This window comes from Salmo salar, chromosome 02 (genome assembly GCF_965601325.2).
Source record: "Salmo salar chromosome 02, fSalSal1, whole genome shotgun sequence".
Taxonomy (NCBI): Eukaryota; Metazoa; Chordata; class Actinopteri; order Salmoniformes; family Salmonidae; genus Salmo; species Salmo salar.
This window is the reverse complement of record NC_138292.1, coordinates 49,185,513-49,203,214: the sequence shown is the minus strand read 5'-3', so window position 1 is coordinate 49,203,214 and position 17,702 is coordinate 49,185,513. Positions and strand designations below refer to the sequence as shown.

Genomic DNA, 17,702 nt, shown 5'->3' with positions numbered 1-17,702 from the left:
CCTGTCATCTGTTGTACATGCATCTTTAACTACCCATAAAGTGATAGGATTTCTACACCATAGAAACTGTGGGGACTGTAAGTTGCTCTAGATAACAACAAAAATTCAGCTTACATATACATGTCCACCCTTTTTAGAGGGTAATGTAGCTTTGATTATCTTGATGACATACTGACAACTAAGACAACCCAGACCAGTTCCAGGAATTAGCCTGTGGAAAAGCATAGTGTCTGTTGAGTGAGTGCCACTTCTTAGACTGGGCTTGTAAGATGCATTACAATCTGAGGACATGAACCATAAGGAGGCCTTTCTGAAGCACAATGGCCTCTCTCTGGTGTGACACTAAAGCTTTGACAAAGGCTGGTTTGTTCTCCCACCCATGTTGCCAGTGGAAACTGAATCCTATTTGCTTGAATAATGCCATATCCATGTAATTTTGCTTGTGTATATATCAGCATATGGTTGCGTCACTCTGGTTGAGTGGCCAGCGTGGATCAATACATGGTAAAATGTGGCGGAGGGAGTGGATGCCCATCTGGAATTGCCATTTCTTTTCACTTGCTTGATTGATACTAGGGAGCATACATTAATGGTAACATTAAACACTTACCGAACACTACAAAGTGCAATAAATAAACTAAGCAAAATAAACTAAGCCTGAAGATTGAAATGGGACATGACACTTTCTAGCGGCCCAAACTAATGCACAGTACACTGTGGCCTGAGCCAGTTATCACTTTGTTTTCTATTCTCTAGCTTAAGTTATCCAAATGCAGACATTCCTGAGAAGATGTATTCAGTTTAGCATGCATACACACATAATGGTACTGAAAATGTCAGTGTATGGAATGTGATGTAGCTTGCTATGTCACTGCCATTTTATTTTCTCTCCAACAAATCCAAAAACAACACATTGAGCTACAGTATACATGGTTTATATTGGTCTTAATGTGAACTAGTCTGCTTATAAAGTGGCAAGAAAAAGTATGTGAACCCTTTGGAATTATCTGGATTTCTGCATAAATTGGTCATACAATTAGATCTGATCTTCATCTAAGTCACAACAGACAGTCTGCTTAAACTAAAAACACCCAAATTATTGAATTTTTCTTGTCTTTATTGAATACATAATTTAAACATTCACTGTGTAGGTTGGAAAATGTATGTGAACCCCTAGGCTATTGACTTCTCCAAAAGCTAATTGGAGTCAGGAGTCCGCTAACCTGGAGTACAATCATTGAGACGAGATTGGAGATGTTGGTTAGAGCTGCCCTGCCCTATAAAAAACAATCACAAAATTTGAGTTTGCTATTCACAAGAAACATTGCCTGATGTGAACCATGCCTTGAACAAAAGAGATCTCAGAAGACCCAAGATGAAGAATTGTTGACTTGCATAAAGCTGGAAAGGGTTACAAAAGTATCTCTAAAAGCCATGATGCTCATCAGTTCACGGTAAGACAAATTGTCTATAAATGGAGAAAGTTCAGCACTGTTGCTACTTACAGAAATCTCTGTATCATGCTAGCATCTCTGACGAGTCTACAATACGTAAAACACTAAACAAGAATGGTGTTCATGGGAGGATCTGGATGTTCCACAGTGCTACTGGCAAAATATTCTGTGGACAGATGAAACTAAAGTTGAGTTGTTTGGAAGGAACACACAACACTACAGTGGCTTGTGAAAGTATTCACCCCCCTTGGCATTTTTCCTATTTTGTTGCCTTATAACCTGGAATTAAAATAGATTTTTGGGGGGTTTGTATCATTTGATTTACAAAACATGCGTACCACTTTGAAGATTCAAAATATTTTTTATTGTGAAACAAACAAGAAATAAGACAAAAAAACAGAACTATTCACCCCCCCAAAGTCAATACTTTGTAGAGCCACCTTTTGCAGCAATTACAGCTGCAAGTCTCTTGGGATATGTCTCTATTTGTATTTATTATGGATCCCTATTAGCTGCTGCCAAAGCAGCAGCTACTCTTCCTGGGGTCCAGCAAAATGAAGGCAGTTTATACAATTTTAAAACATTACAATACATTCACAGATTTCACAACACACTGTGTGCCCTCAGGCCCCTACTACCACATATCTACAGTATTAAATCCATGTGTATGTATAGTGCGTACGTTTTGTGTGTGTGTGTGTGTGTGTGTGTGTGTGTGTGTGTGTGTGTGTGTGTGTGTGTGTGTGTGTGTGTGTGTGTGTGTGTGTGTGTGTGTGTGTGTGTGTGTGTGTGTGTGTGTGTGTGTGTGTGTGTGTGTGTGTGTGTGTGTGTGTATATGCATGTGTCTGTGCCAATGTTTGTGTTGCTTCACAGTCCCCGCTGTTCCATAAGGTGTTTTTCTTTATCTGTTTATCTGCCACTCCTGTGGCGGGCCGGGCGCAGTACACACTGACATGGTCGCCAGGTGTACTGTGTTTCCTCCAACACATTAGTGCGGCTGGCTTCCGGGTTAAGTGGGCATTGTGTCAAGAAGCAGTGTGGCTTGGTTGGGTTGTGTTTCGGAGGACATACGGCTCTCGACCTTCGCCTCTCACGAGTCCGTACAGGAGTTGCAGCGATGAGACAAGACTAACTACCAATTGGATACCACGAAATTTGGGAGAAAAAGGGGTACATTTAAAAAAAATATATATATATATATAATTGAGAAAAAATAATAATATTCCATGACACTTGTCAACTGTGGGACCTTATATAGACAGGTGTGTGCCTTACCTAATCATGTCCAATCAACTGAATTTACCACAGGTGCGCTCCAATCAAGTTGTGGAAACGAGGATGATCAATGGAAACAGGATGCACCTGAGCTCAATTCCAAGTCTCATAGCAAAGGGTCTGAATACTTGTGATAAATGTGATATTCAGTTAAAAACAAAATGTATATACATTTGCAAACATTTCTAAAAACTTGCTTTTGCTATGTCATTATGTTGTTTTGTGTGTAGATTGATGAGGGAAAAAAACTGTTCAATACATTTTAGAATAAGACTGTAACATAACAAAATGTGGAGAAAGTCAAGGGGTCTGAATACTTTCCGAATGCCCTGTATGTGTGTGCTGTGTGGAGAAGAGATAACAAGGCAGAGACATGCTAATGACAGACTTGCTTTTTAATGGCCTCCGCAACACACTTCCACAATTTATTATGGTCTGTAGCTAAGAAGGGTTGGTCCTGGTCGGTCCCTGGATGGGAGACCAGATGCTGCTGGAAGTGGTTTTGGAGGGCCAGTAGGAGGCACTCTTTCCCCTGATCGCAAAGGGTCAATTAAACCACAATTTACTTCAAATAAAAGGTCCTGCAGAGATAAAATGTTGATTAAAAGCATCACTTATCTCATTTTTCTCAGTAAATATGCTAGACTCTGACATAACGTGCTTAGGCAAGGGAGGGAGATTAATTTCAACATTTTCAGTGCATAAACTGTTTTCCAAAATTTAGACAGATCACCAACAGAGTCTGAGATAGAACATAGAAAGTAGCATGATTTAGCTTTCTTAATTGAGGAAGTACATCTATTTCTCAATTGCCTGAAAAGTTGCCAATCAGCTACAGCGTCAGTTTTTCTAGCCCAGTCCTGATTCCTCGTCATAACAAGATCTGAAAGTTCTATGGAGAACCAAGGATTTGTTATATTTTTTTACTCTAAGACTTGTTTGTCTGCAAGAGCAATAAAAATAGATGAGAACAATTCTATAGCTAATTCAGGGTCAGGCACACAGTTAGCAATTAGCAATCGGGAGGCTGGTGTCTATGGGATCAATATCATGCCAAATGTATTGTGAATACACAGCATGCATTTTGTATTCGTGTATCATGATCTGTACTAATAAGTACTAATCCACAAATGTAAATCACCAATCCACAAATGTAAATCATAAAATGACTGCCATAAATATTTGCACATAGGAGAGATACGCGTAAACATGCAACTCCATATTTTGAGGCGCTTAGGTCACCTGACTTTTGGCAGGGATTTCACCACAAGTAAAAGACAAAAAGTTCTCAGGCGTAGAAAGCGATTTGTAGTCGTAGAAAAAAGTGTGTACTCGTAGAAAGCAATTTCTATAAATCGCTGGCAGCCTCTCCTTCGGCCATATTGATGCCTGCCTTTCAAGGCTGCAGAAATTCTAGTATGGTAACCATATTATCAAATCAAATCAAACTTTATTTGCCACATGCGCCGAATACAACAAGTGTAGACTTTACCGTGAAATGCTTACTTACAAGCCCTTAACCAACAGTGCAGTTCAAGAAGAAGAAAATATTTACCAAGTAGGCTAAAATAAAAAGTTATAATAAAAATGAACACAATAAAATAACAAGGCAGGGGGCACCGGTACCGAGTCAGTGTGCAGGGGTACAGGCAGTATGGTAACCATAATGTTAACCATATGTTTAAACATAGTATGTCCAACGTAAATAATCGAAACCCTAGCCCTAGATTACTCTATATTTGCAACACCATTGCGGTGTACACTGTTCATCGCTCAAATAGTTGAATTAGCTGGCCCGTGTGAGAACTTTTTTTTCTACTGCTACAAATCGCTTTCTTTTTGTCAAATCCCTGCCAAAAGTCAGGTGACCTAAGCGCTTCCAAATATGGAGTTGCAGATTTGCCATGGCTACAGTCCAAACACTTAAAAGACACACCCTATCCATTCAGCCCTCAAATTAAGTGAACACTTCTGATGACGTATCATGACGTCTGACGAGTATACACTTGCAGGGCTTGGGGCGAGGAAGGAATGATTTTTAAATGGACCGCCCTTGCCCGGAAATTCGTCACTGTGTTCGGCAGCTTGTGGGTGCTTTATATGCGCTACAGTCAATTAGGATTGCATGTCATCTTACATTACATATATAATTATTAATATACACCTACTGTATGATAGCTAGCAAATTAATTAGCTAAATAACGTTAGCCTGCCTAGCTGGAACTTGAAAATGTTCTTTTTCTACAATTTCCAAAAGCTAACCAAACAAAAACGTCATTACTTTTATGAGACGTGTTTGCGCTGTCATGTGCATTAGTAGCACAATTTCTAACTTATTTACATTTGTTTTTACTTACACTTGTATGTTGACTCCATATTGACCTTGAGGTTTTAATTTTTGGCTGACTTTTCTTAGTGGATGTACAGTGGTTGCGAATTGAATTATGGGGAGTATCAGGCCCGAAGTGAACATAATTGTACACTCACAAACTCGACTAAAAATGAGGGCTGAGGGGCTTAATGTTGCAAACTTGCATGGCTAATAATTTGGACTGGCCACCAAGATGGTGACGGGGATTCCCCATAGGACATAAAGAGTTTGAACCGCAGCTCTAATTTGTCATGTTTGCGCATATCTCTCCTATGTGCAAATCTTTATGGCAGTCATTTTACTTAAGGCCCTCAGAAATGACCAGCATATTTACAGTTATAAAACAATTCCAATGCAATATATCAATTTACAAATACAAATCAAAAAGTGTTTGTTTGTTGATATTGTATTGCATTTGTGGAAAGGTATTTACATTTGTGGAAAGGTATTCACAATTGTGGATTGGTATTTATTTGTATTTATCATGATACACGAGTATAACATGCAGCATGCATGTGTTAACAATACATTTGGCATAATATTGATCGCACGCCTTGCGGCAGCTTTTTTGCCCATCGCCTCATTCACGATATTGGCAGCCGTGCTCCTGCAGTTCACATGCAGTTTTCCTCACACAGGCCACCCGCGCCTCTCCAGACTGGTGACTCTACAGCTACCAGTTCAGAGTCTTGCCTACTCCCTTTCACCACTTTAAAAAATATATATTTAAGATACATTGGATGCCATGTCCATTTGAAAAATGGTTTGTGATTTCCAATAAGTATTTCCAACACTGTAAATGATTATGTGTGCAAAATATATCAGATAATGAGGGCCAGTCCTGGTTCACTGGATCAACAGGCAACAAAAAATTAATCCAATCAAATCAAAATCAAAAAGCTTCATACACAGTAAAATTGCAACAAAAGTGACATAGTAATCAAAGTGACATAGTAAAGGAATCAAATAAGTGACGTTGTATACTAAAAATAAAAAATTGTACTAAACAAAATCAAGTACAAGAGAAACAAGCAGATCAAAGAAAATAAGATTAAACAAAAATAGTCTATGGGCATGTAATATGGACATTGTTTGCTCAAGTGCAGTATAACTAAAGTGCATTAGCAGCATATAACTATAATGCAAGTACTGTAAATCTACATAGTGCAGTTAGGTGACAGAGTGCATTCGGAAAGTATTCAGACCCATTCACTTTTCCACATTTTGTTACGTTACAGCTTTATTCTAAAATTGATACAATTATGATTATCATCAATCTACACACAATACCCCATAATGACAAAGCGAAAACAGTTTTTTGGATTTTTGCAAATTTATAAAATATAAAACAGATACCTAATTTACATAAGTATTCAGACCCTATGACACTCAAAATTGAGCTCAGGTATATCCTGTTACTATTGATCATCCTTGAGATGGTTCTACAACCTGATTGGAGTCCACCTGTGGTAAATTCAATTGATTGGGCATGATTTGGAAATGCACACACCTGTCTATTTAAGGTCCCACAGTTGACAGTGCATGTCAAAGCAAAACCAAGCTATGAGGTCGAAGGAATTGTCTGTAGAGTTCCGAGACAAGATTGTGTTGAAGCACAGATCTAGGGAAGGGTACCAAAAAATGTCTGCAGCATTGAAGGTCCCCAAGAACACAGTGGCCTTCATCATTATTACAGTAAATGGAAGAAGTCTGGAACCACCAAGATTCTTCCTAGAGCTGGCCGCTAGGCCAAACTGATCAATCGGAGGAGAAGGGCCTTGGTTTAATCAGACCAGAGAATCTTGTTTCTCGTGATATGAGTGTCCTTTAGGTGCCTTTTGGCAAACTCCAAGCGGGCTGTCATGTGCCTTTTACTGAGGAGTGGCTTCTGTCTGGCCACACCACCATAAAGGCCTGATTGGTGGAGTGCTGCAGAGATGGTTGTCCTTCTGGAAGGTTCTCCCATCTCCACAGAGGAACTCTGGAGCTCTGTCAGAGTGACCATCGGGTTCTTGGTCACCTCCCTGACCAAGGCCCTTCTCCTCCGATTGCTCAGTTCGGCCGGGCGGCCAGGTCTAGAAATAGTCTTGGTGGTTCCAAACTTCTTCCATTTAAGAATGATGGAGGCCACTGTGTTCTTGTGGACCTTCAATGCAGCAGACATTTTTTGGTACCCTTCGCCTGATCTGTGCCTCAACATAATCATGTCTTGATCTCTATGGACAATTCCTTCGACCTCATGGCTTGGTTTTGCTCTGACATGCACTGTCAACTGTGGGACCTTATATAGACAGGTGTGTGCCTTTTCAAATCATGTCCAATCAATTGAATTTACCACAGGTGGACTTCAATCAAGTTGTAGAAACATGTCAAGGATGATCAATGGTAACAAGCCAGTGAATTGGTGCTCCATTTATCTTTTGACTAAAAGTGTGCCACTAGTGTATATTCAGTATTTCAAAACATTCAGTGGTGATAAATACAAACAATTAAACTGTTCTTTAGTTCCAAAAGCCTACCAACACCATTTTTCTATAGCTACTACAGCGTCTGAGGGAGGATGGTTACTAACATCCTGTTGATGACATTGGGCTTTCCGGCGTCTTCTGTGAGGGTTTAAGAGGTGCCACCACCTCCTGTAAGCAGTGTGCATTTCTCTTTTGGCAAAGTTGTAGGACAGTATAAATCATAGACTGTAGCAGCCTATGTAAACTCAGCAAAAAAAGCAACGTCCCTTTTTCAGGACCCTGTCTTACAAAGATAATTCGTAAAAATCCAAATAACTTCACCTATCGTCATTGTAAAAGGGTTTAAACACTGTTTCCCATGCTTATTCAATTAATCATAAACAGTTAATAAACATGTACCTGCGGAACGGTCGTTAAGACACCAAAAGCTTACAGACGGTAGGCAATTAAGGTCACAGTTATGAAAACATAGGACACTAAAGAGGCCTTTCTACTGACTCTGAAAAACACCAAAAGATGCCCAGGGTCCCTGCTCATCTGCGTGAAAGTACCTTAGGCATGCTACAAGGACTGCAGATGTGGCCAGGGCAATAAATTGCAATGTCCGTACTGTGAGACGCCTAAGACAGTACTACAGGGAGACAGGATGGACAGCTCGTCATCCTCACAGTGGCAGACCACGTGTAACAACACCTGCACACGATCAGTAGATCCAAAAATCACACCAGCGGGACAGGTACAGGATGGCAACAGTAACTGCCCGAGTTACACCAGGAACGCACAATCCCTCCATCAGTGCTCAGAATGTCCGCAATAGGCTGAGAGAGGCTGGACTGAGGGCGTGTAGGCCTGTTGTAAGGCAGGTCCTCACCAGACATCACCGGCAACAACGTCGCCTATGGGCACAAATCCACCGTTGATGGACCAGACAGCACTGGCAAAAAGTGCTCTACACGAGTTGTTGTTTTTTCTCACCAGGGATGATGGACGGATTCACATAAATTGTCGAAGGAATGAGCGTTACACCAAGGCCTGTACTCTGGAGCGGGATTGATTTGGAGGTGGAGGGTCCGTCATGGTCTGGGGCGGTGTGTCACAGCATCATCGGACTGAGCTTGTTGTCATTGCAGGCAATCTCAACACTGTGTGTGTTACAGGGAAGACATCCTCCTCCCTCATGTGGTACCCTTCCTGCAGGCTCATCCTGACATGACCCTCCAGCATGACAATGCCACCAGCCAAGCTGCTCGTTCTGTGTGTGATTTCCTGCAAGACTGACATTATTGTGTTCTGCCATGGTCAGCGAAGAGCCCGGATCTCAATCTCATTGAGCACGTCTGGGACCTGTTGGATCGGCGGGTGAGGGCTAGGGCCCCCCAATTAAATGGCTATGGGTTCCTAACGTTTAGCGGTACTGGCTATTCATTGAAATGTACATTGCAAGTTGCAATGTTGTCTGTGGCTTCGATTTGAACATAGTTTGAAGCAATAAACAAGTCATGAAATTAAATTTACATTGCAACTTGCTATGTATTAATGCCCTCAATACAATAGACTAGAATTGGCTTGACCACAGACAATTTCACCCTTAATGACAGTGATCAACACTTTGTGTGAAGCGGTTTAGAGAGTGGCATCTCTTTAACAAAGCAACTGGAGTCAGGTTAAAGTGAAGACAAATATTTTAAAATGGTCTGAGGCCAGGGTAAGCCAATCTAAGTTAAAATCCTCTAAAACGAATCATTTGGATGACAGAAAAGGTTTGTAAAGAACACTAAAGTTGTAAAGAAGTAGTTGTAAAGAACACTGTAAAGACACAACCCCATCTCACACAACTTTGTCAAAATAGTCCTCATGATAAGAAACCCAACACCAGAGTGACATCTTCTGCACAATAAAGGGACTCCAACTTTCCTCCATAGTAAATTCATGAGAACACTAGAAAACACTCCAACTAGATTGTTAAAGTGGAGGTGTGTCACCACATGAATAGCGCCCTACATGCCGTGTTCAATGATGTATATAAACACTGGATTGCTATTGGCCAATAAGAGGCTTTGAAGCCACCAGTTGGCCATATTGACACTCCCCAGAAGCAGTCCTCTATAGGAATGAATGTAATTTTACAGTATTTGAATTAAATGCTTTAAGGACTAAATTAACTTGTATTTTTCTTGTTGTAGTGGGGACAGTAACAGTCAAACTTTATCTAAAAATTATACTTTAAGGAAAATGTTTTATTATATATTTTGTATTTGTATGTTTAGCTCACATAATATAATTAAAAATAATGCATTAAGGTGTTTAATAGAATAAATGTGGCGATAACAAATGTAGACATTAATAAATGCATTTATAAAGCTTCCAAAATATTTTTTACAACGTTGGGGGATTGCCAAGATGGAGCGCCCCCTGTTTTGTCATCTAGTGCATATATAAATGATTTCACTGTATTAATCAAACATTAACTTCTGACCTTGTTTTAGGCTACATGGTTTACTACTAAGGTATATCATATAACAATTACTCATATCTTGAAACCAAAGTGTGTGGTTGGATACGCAACTATAGAGAGCAAAAGTAATGGGAAAATGAATGTTTGTTTTGGGATAAATGCCAAAAAAAGGTGACGGCCGCGGGCAGCATTTGGTACTTTAACGCAAGGACACATTCATCACTCCTCCCTGCTCCATTATCAGATAAGTTAACAATGTGGGTCGACACACAAGTTAACTTCTCTCTTAGTACATACATTTCACACTCACGTCAGTAACCGGTTATGGTATAAAGAAATAAACAGACCAGTGTTCATATTTAATATAAGCAATATTTATTATACTTAGATATTATGGATGAGCGCGTTGTTTGTTCTGTTCCTCTCTCTCTCCATCTCTGTAGCTTCCGGGTATGCTAGATAAGGACCCGAGCTAAGGGAATTGGGCTGACTTTGTAGTGCCTGTCCGGAATGGCTCATTAATGTAAATGGGCATATTGGTCGACACTGTCACTAGTGATGTAATTTTGTAAATGTTATATTGTGATGTTGTTTCATAAACGTGTTGCAATGTATATATTTTGGTATGTTTAGATAAATGGAAACTGTAGGTTGAATAGGTAATTGCTTAATTAATTAGTGTTAATTGTTCTGAGGGGAGGGGCTACCCCTACAAAAGGAGCCTCTCTTTCAGTTCATGGAGAGGCATTTTGGATTGAGCTGTGGGTGTGGCAGCATTGTTTTTAAGCTGTCCCATAAGGTTTGATGGCAGTACTGTTGTTTTTGTTTCAGAATCACTATGTAAATAAACACCTTTGCACAGAATAACTTTTGCGGCTCCGCCATCTTTTATTTTTTATGGAGGTTAGGTTTTCCAGTTTAGCATTCTGGCCTACTCTACATGACAGTGATTAACACAGGCTTAAGAGATATGTGTTTGTCATATGTCATATATGTTTTGTTCTGAGATAATGTCATCAGCGAACGTCAGTTGTGAATTTTGAAGCATGTATGTAATAAAAACAAGGACATAATATCATGACCTTTATGAATTATGAAGCCTTTATGTGCTTTATCCCATAGAACAAAACATATAAGATGTGTTAACCTCAAACATTATGTCATTTATCCCAAAACTCCATTCTTCACCCATTAATTTCCCCTATAAGAATTGCTGAACGAACCAGAGTAACTAATTTCCGGTTTTTAGGACTACAAACTGGCAAGCTCTATTGAGGCAAGGCTCATTGGCATTGGGGTTCTCTCCAAAGTCCTCAGAAATATTTTGCATAGCCCCACTGTATTATAGTAAGTTTTGAAGTTATTCAATATTTTTAAAATAAAGACGATATTTGTGTCAGACCCATAGCAACGTCTATATTTAGTTGTTGCCATGTGTGTCATGGGCATTTTGACCTGATGGTCAGACGATCCGACAACAGTCCTTCTGCCTGTAACTTAAGGACACGCCCCTTCGCCGAATGGAATGGACCGCGCCATAACGTAAAGTCTACGTAGGATAAACATTTACATTTTTTATTATATAGGATTTTACATAACATATATTATAACATATATTATTGTACGTTTAACCCATGCCATAAACTATGACGCGAGAAGAGGAGTTAATTCGGATTGCAAAAAAGCTGGACAAGATGGTGTATAGAAATAACACGGTGAGAGTGTATTTTGACACCTTGCTTTATGTCGCATGTTTTTCTGTCACCTCGTGCAGTCAAATGTATGAAATCATGTGTAGATAATGCTTTATTTAGAATTTGCAATGACGTATTCCATTTTATAGTTATCTACATTAATACAAAGTTTTACATTTCAAGGTTGTGCTTTAAAAAGTTGTGCACTGTCCCGAGAGGAACAGCTGTTCAAGTGGCAAATGCTGAACAGGTGTTTGGCACAGAATTGTCCAGCTTTTGCCTATTAAGCAAGACCGTGCGATATACACACACACACTGAATAAAACTACTAATGCAAAAGTGAGAGACTTAAAGCATGCTGGTATTCTACAACAACTCCGTGAATGGAACCGAAAGTAAACAACGCAAGGTCGTGACAGTGGCGTGCTATGGGGCTGTATTTTGTTAGTATGGGCCAATTGTTCAGTGCCGTTTTGGTGGATTGTAAAATGCAAGTCGTTCACTGATACATTTAATGAATTTCCTTATGCTGTAGACTACATAAACACAACTATTTTGACTATTAGGCTACATTACTATTACAAGATTTGTAGATAGTTATTATAATATTACAGTTTGTTATTGATTGTAATTTTGATTAATACCATTGATTACACGTCAATTGTAATGTTAAGTGTGATCACTTAAAAACAGACTGTTGAAACATGTGCAGCTGCTACAGTAGGCCTACTAATTACAGTGCAAACCCTGCCTGCAGCATTAATTCAATAATACTATGCTCCCACGTCACCCTGCTCTTCCAAGTCAACACAGGGTACTACACAGGGGTGCAACTTTGGTTTTAGAAGTTGGGGGACCTAACCTGTCTGCGGGTCCTTCCTCTGAATTTTTTGGGGCATCTAGAGCTCATTTTCTGCATTTCTACACAATATAATATTACCCTTTTGCGGTCACTTTGATTGTAAGAATATAATATATTTTTAAACACATCTACATGAATGTGGATGGTACCATGATTATGGATAATCCCGAATGAATAGTGAATAATGATGAGTGAGAAAGTTATAGATGCACAAATATCATACCTCCCCAAAATGGTGAGGTTAGGATGTCTTGGGGGTATGATATTTGTGCATCTATAACTTTGTCACGCATCATTATTCACGATTCATTCAGGATTATCCATAATCATGGTAGCATCCACATTCAAGTGTTTAGAAACATATTATATTCTTATTTGCAATAAAAGTGACTCAAATGACACAATATATTATTTACCATTAATTTCTGTTGGGCACAAAATGATCTGAAACACAACAAAAACAAACAGCAAATGCATCCAACAAATGTGTGGAGTCACAAGCTTGATGTAGTCATTGCGTGCTATGAATGTGGGACCAAATACTTCACTTTTTACTACTTTAATACACATATAAGTGGATTTGTCCCAATACTTTTTCTCCCCCAAAATGGGTGGGACTATGTACAAAAAGTGCTGTAATTTCTAAACGGTCCCCCGATATGTATGAAAATACCCTCAAATGGAAGTTGTCAGTCTGCACTTTAACGTCATAGTCATTGTTTGATTTCAAATCTAAACTTTTTGAGTATAGAGCCAAAAGAATAAAAAATGGTTCACTGTCCCAATAATTACAGAGGGCACTATAATTCATGTCATAGGCCTAATAGTACTGTAGAGCTCTTTTTACTTGCACACAATATAGCTGGATTGCCCCCTCCTGCCCCTAGGGGTTCACGGCCCTGCAGCGCCCCATCCCGACACACCCCACTCTGCTTTAGGATCTTAGTGAAACATTCATTATTGGTTTCAGGTGTGTTAGGCCAAGGCCATTGTGACAACCAACAGTACGGCAGACCCCAGGACCAGGACTGAGCAGCCCAGCAGCTAGGGATTGCCTAAATGGGTTGCGGTCTATATTCAGAACCACATTCCTGTAAAGCTTAGAGATGATCTAATGTTAAATACTGTTGAAGTAATATGGCTACCAGTTCATCTGCTTCACCTAAAGCCCATTCTTGTGGGAAGCTGCTATAGACCACCAAGTGCTAACAGTCAGTATCTGGATAATATGTGTAAAATGCTTGATAATGTATGTGATATCAACAGAGAAGTATATTTTCTGGGTGATTTAAATATTGCCTGGCTATCATCTAGCTGCCCACTCAGGAAAAACATCAAACTGTAACCAGTGCCTGCAACCTGGATCAGGTTGTCAGTCAACCTACTTAGGGTAGTTACAAACAGCACAGGAATTAAATCATCAACATGTATTGATCAGATTTTTACTAACGCTGCAGATATTTGCTTTAAAGCAGTATCCAAATCCATAGGATGTAGTGATCACAATATAATAGCCATATCTAGGAAAACCAAAATTCCAAAGGCTGAGCCTAATATAGTGTATAAGAGGTCATACAATAAGTTTAGTAGTGATTCATATGTTGATGATGTAAAAAATATTTGCTGGTCTGTGGTGTGTAATGAGGAACAACCATTAATTTAAAAAAAATGACTGTAAAAACTGTTAAATCCCCTTGGATTAATGAGGAATTTAAAAATTCTATGGTTGAGAGGGATGAGGCAAAAGGTATGGCAAATAAATGTGGCTGCACCAACGATTGGCAAACGTACTGCAAATTGAGAAATCATGTGACTAAACTGAAAACAAAGAAGAAACTATACTATGAAACAAAGAGAAATTATATAAGAATGATAGTAAAAATCTTTGGAGTACCTTAAATAACATTTTGGGAAAAAGGTAAACTCCGCTCCGTCATTAATTGAATGGCTCATTAATCACAAAACCAACTGATATTGCAAAGTACATTGGCAAGATTAGCAAATTTAGGCATGACATGCCAGGAACAAACGCAGACACTACACATCCAAGTATATCTGACCAAATTATAAAAGACAAGCATTGTAATTTCGAATTCTGTAAAGTGAGTGTGGAAGAGGTAGAAAAATTATTGTTTTCTATCAACTTGGATGGAAAATTACTGAGGATAATAGCGGACGATATTGCTACTCCTATTTGCCCTATCTTCAATCTAAGCCTATTGGAAAGTGTGTACCCACAGGTCTGGAGGGAAGCAAAAGTCATTATGCCCAAGAATAGAAAAGCCACCTTTTACTGTCTCAAGTAGACAACCAATCAGCCTTTCACCAACCCATAGTAAACTTTTGGAAAAAATTGTGTTTGCCAGATACAATGCTATTTTACAGTAAACAAATTGACAACAGACTTTCAGCACGCTTAGAGGGAAGGACATTCAACAAGCACATCACTTACACAAATTACTGATGATGAGAGGAATTATAACACAAATATTGTGGGGGCTATTTTGTTAGACTTCAGTGCGGCTTTGACATTACAGTGCCTTGCGAAAGTATTCGGCCCCTTGAACTTTTCGACCTTTTGCCACATTTCAGGCTTCAAACATAAAAATATAAAACTGTATTTTTTTGTGAAGAATCAACAACAAGTGGGACACAATTATTAAGTGGAACGAAATTTATTGGATATTTCAAACTTTTTTAACAAATAAAAACTGAAAAAAGTGAAAGACTAAAGCTACATACATAGGATGCTTTAGTGAATTTCAGAATGTCTGGAATAGGAAAGGCAGAAAATAAAACAACTCAAACATTCGCAGCCAGTCATCCAAATTATTCAGCCCCTTTACTTTCAGTGCAGCAAACTCTCTCCAGAAGTTCAGTGAGGATCTCTGAATGATCCAATGTTGACCTAAATGACTAATGATGATAAATAGAATCCACCTGTGTGTAATCAAGTCTCCGTATAAATGCACCTGCTCTGTGATAGTCTCAGAGGTCCGTTTAAAGCGCAGAGAGCATCATGAAGAACAAGGAACACACCAGGCAGGTCCGAGATACTGTTGTGGAGAAGTTTAAAGCCGGATTTGGATACAAAAAGATTTCCCAAGCTTTAAACATCCCAAGGAGCACTGTGCAAGCGATAATATTGAAATGGAAGGAGTATCAGACCACTGCAAATCTACGAAGACCCGGCCATCCCTCTAAACTTTCAGCTCATACAAGGAGAAGACTGATCAGAGATGCAGCCAAGAGGCCCATGATCACTCTGGATGAACTGCAGAGATCTACAGCTGAGGTGGGAGACTCTGTCCATAGGACAACAATCAGTCGTATACTGCACAAATCTGGCCTTTATGGAAGAGTGGCAAGAAGAAAGCCATTTCTTAAAGATATCCATAAAAAGTGTAGTTTAAAGTTTGCCACTAGCCACCTGGGAGACACACCAAACATGTGGAAGAAGGTGCTCTGGTCAGATGAAACCAAAATCAAACTTTTCGGCAACAATGCAAAACGTTATGTTTGGCGTAAAAGCAACACAGCTCATCACCCTGAACACACCATCCCCACTGTCAAACATGGTGGTGGCAGCATCATGGTTTGGGCCTGCTTTTCTTCAGCAGGGGCAGGGAAGATGGTTAAAATTGATGGGAAGATGGATGGAGCCAAATACAGGACCATTCTGGAAGAAAACCTGATGGAGTCTGCAAAAGACCTGAGACTGGGACGGAGATTTGTCTTCCAACAAGACAATGATCCAAAACATAAAGCAAAATCTACAATGGAATGGTTCACAAATAAACATATCCAGGTGTTAGAATGGCCAAGTCAAAGTGTAATCCCGTGGCGCGATATTCAAATACCTTAGAAATGCTATTACTTCAATTTCTCAAACATATGACTATTTTACACCATTTTAAAGACAAGACTCTCGTTAATCTAACCACACTGTCCGATTTCAAAAAGGCTTTACAACGAAAGCAAAACATTAGATTATGTCAGCAGAGTACCCAGCCAGAAATAATCAGACACCCATTTTTCAAGCTAGCATATAATGTCACATAAACCCAGAAGACAGCTAAATGCAGCACTAACCTTTGATGATCTTCATCAGATGACACACCTAGGACATTATGTTATACAATACATGCATGTTTTGTTCAATCAAGTTCATATTTATATAAAAAACAGCTTTTTACATTAGCATGTGACGTTCAGAACTAGCATATCCCCCGCAAACTTCCAGTGAATTTACAAAAAATTTACTAAATTACTCACGATAAATGTTCACAAAAAGCATAACAATTATTTTAAGAATTATAGATACAGAACTCCTCTATGCACTCGATATGTCCGATTTTAAAATAGCTTTTCGGTGAAAGCACATTTTGCAATATTCTCAGTAGATAGCCCGGCATCACAGGGCTAGCTATTTAGACACCCAGCAAGTTTAGCACTCACCAAAGTCAGATTTACTATAAGAAAAATGTTATTACCTTTTGGTGTTCTTCGTCAGAATGCACTCCCAGGACTTCTACTTCAATAACAAATGTTGGTTTGGTCCCAAATAATCCATAGTTATATCCAAACAGCGATGTTTTGTTCGTGCGTTCAAGACACTATCCGAAAGGGTAAAGAAGGGTGACGAGCACGACGCATTTCGTGACAAAAAATGTCTAAATATTCCATTACCGTACTTCGAAGCATGTCAACCGCTGTTTAAAATCAATTTTTATGCAATTTTTCTCGTAAAAAAGCGATAATATTCCGACTGGGAATCTGCGTTTAGGTAAAAAGACGAAAGAAAATAAAGCATGGGGTCGACTCGTGCACGCGCCTAAGCCCATTGTCCTCTGATCGGCCACTTGCCAAAAGCGCAAATGTGTTTCAGCCTGGGGCTGCCTCGATATCATTCAGCTTTTTCCCGGGCTCTGAGATCCTATGGGAGCCGTAGGAAGTGTCACGTTACAGCAAAGATCCTCAGTCTTCAATAAACAGAGACAAGAAGAACAAGATCTTGTCAGAGAGGGTACTTTCTGTAAGGAATCTTCTCAGGTTTTTGCCTGCCATATGAGTTCTGTTATACTCACAGACACCATTCAAACAGTTTTAGAAACTTTAGGGTG

General features: G+C 39.3%; 1 protein-coding gene across 4 annotated transcripts in view; it reads left to right on the top strand.

Annotated features, from left to right (window-relative positions):
- Nucleotides 1-11,375: 11,375 nt before the first annotated feature.
- The window catches only part of tcea3 (transcription elongation factor A (SII), 3), a 28,835-nt gene continuing 22,508 nt past the window's right edge, over nucleotides 11,376-17,702 (top strand). Inside the window, exon 1 of one of the 4 annotated variants that reach the window (XM_082963864.1) lies at nucleotides 11,376-11,738. In XM_082963864.1, the coding sequence (XP_082819990.1) occupies nucleotides 11,670-11,738 (69 nt within the window). In that variant the 5' untranslated portion in view covers nucleotides 11,376-11,669. The remainder of the gene's footprint in view (nucleotides 11,739-17,702) is intronic. The other 3 variants (XM_082963871.1, XM_082963873.1, XM_082963876.1) reach the window with 3 other exon arrangements.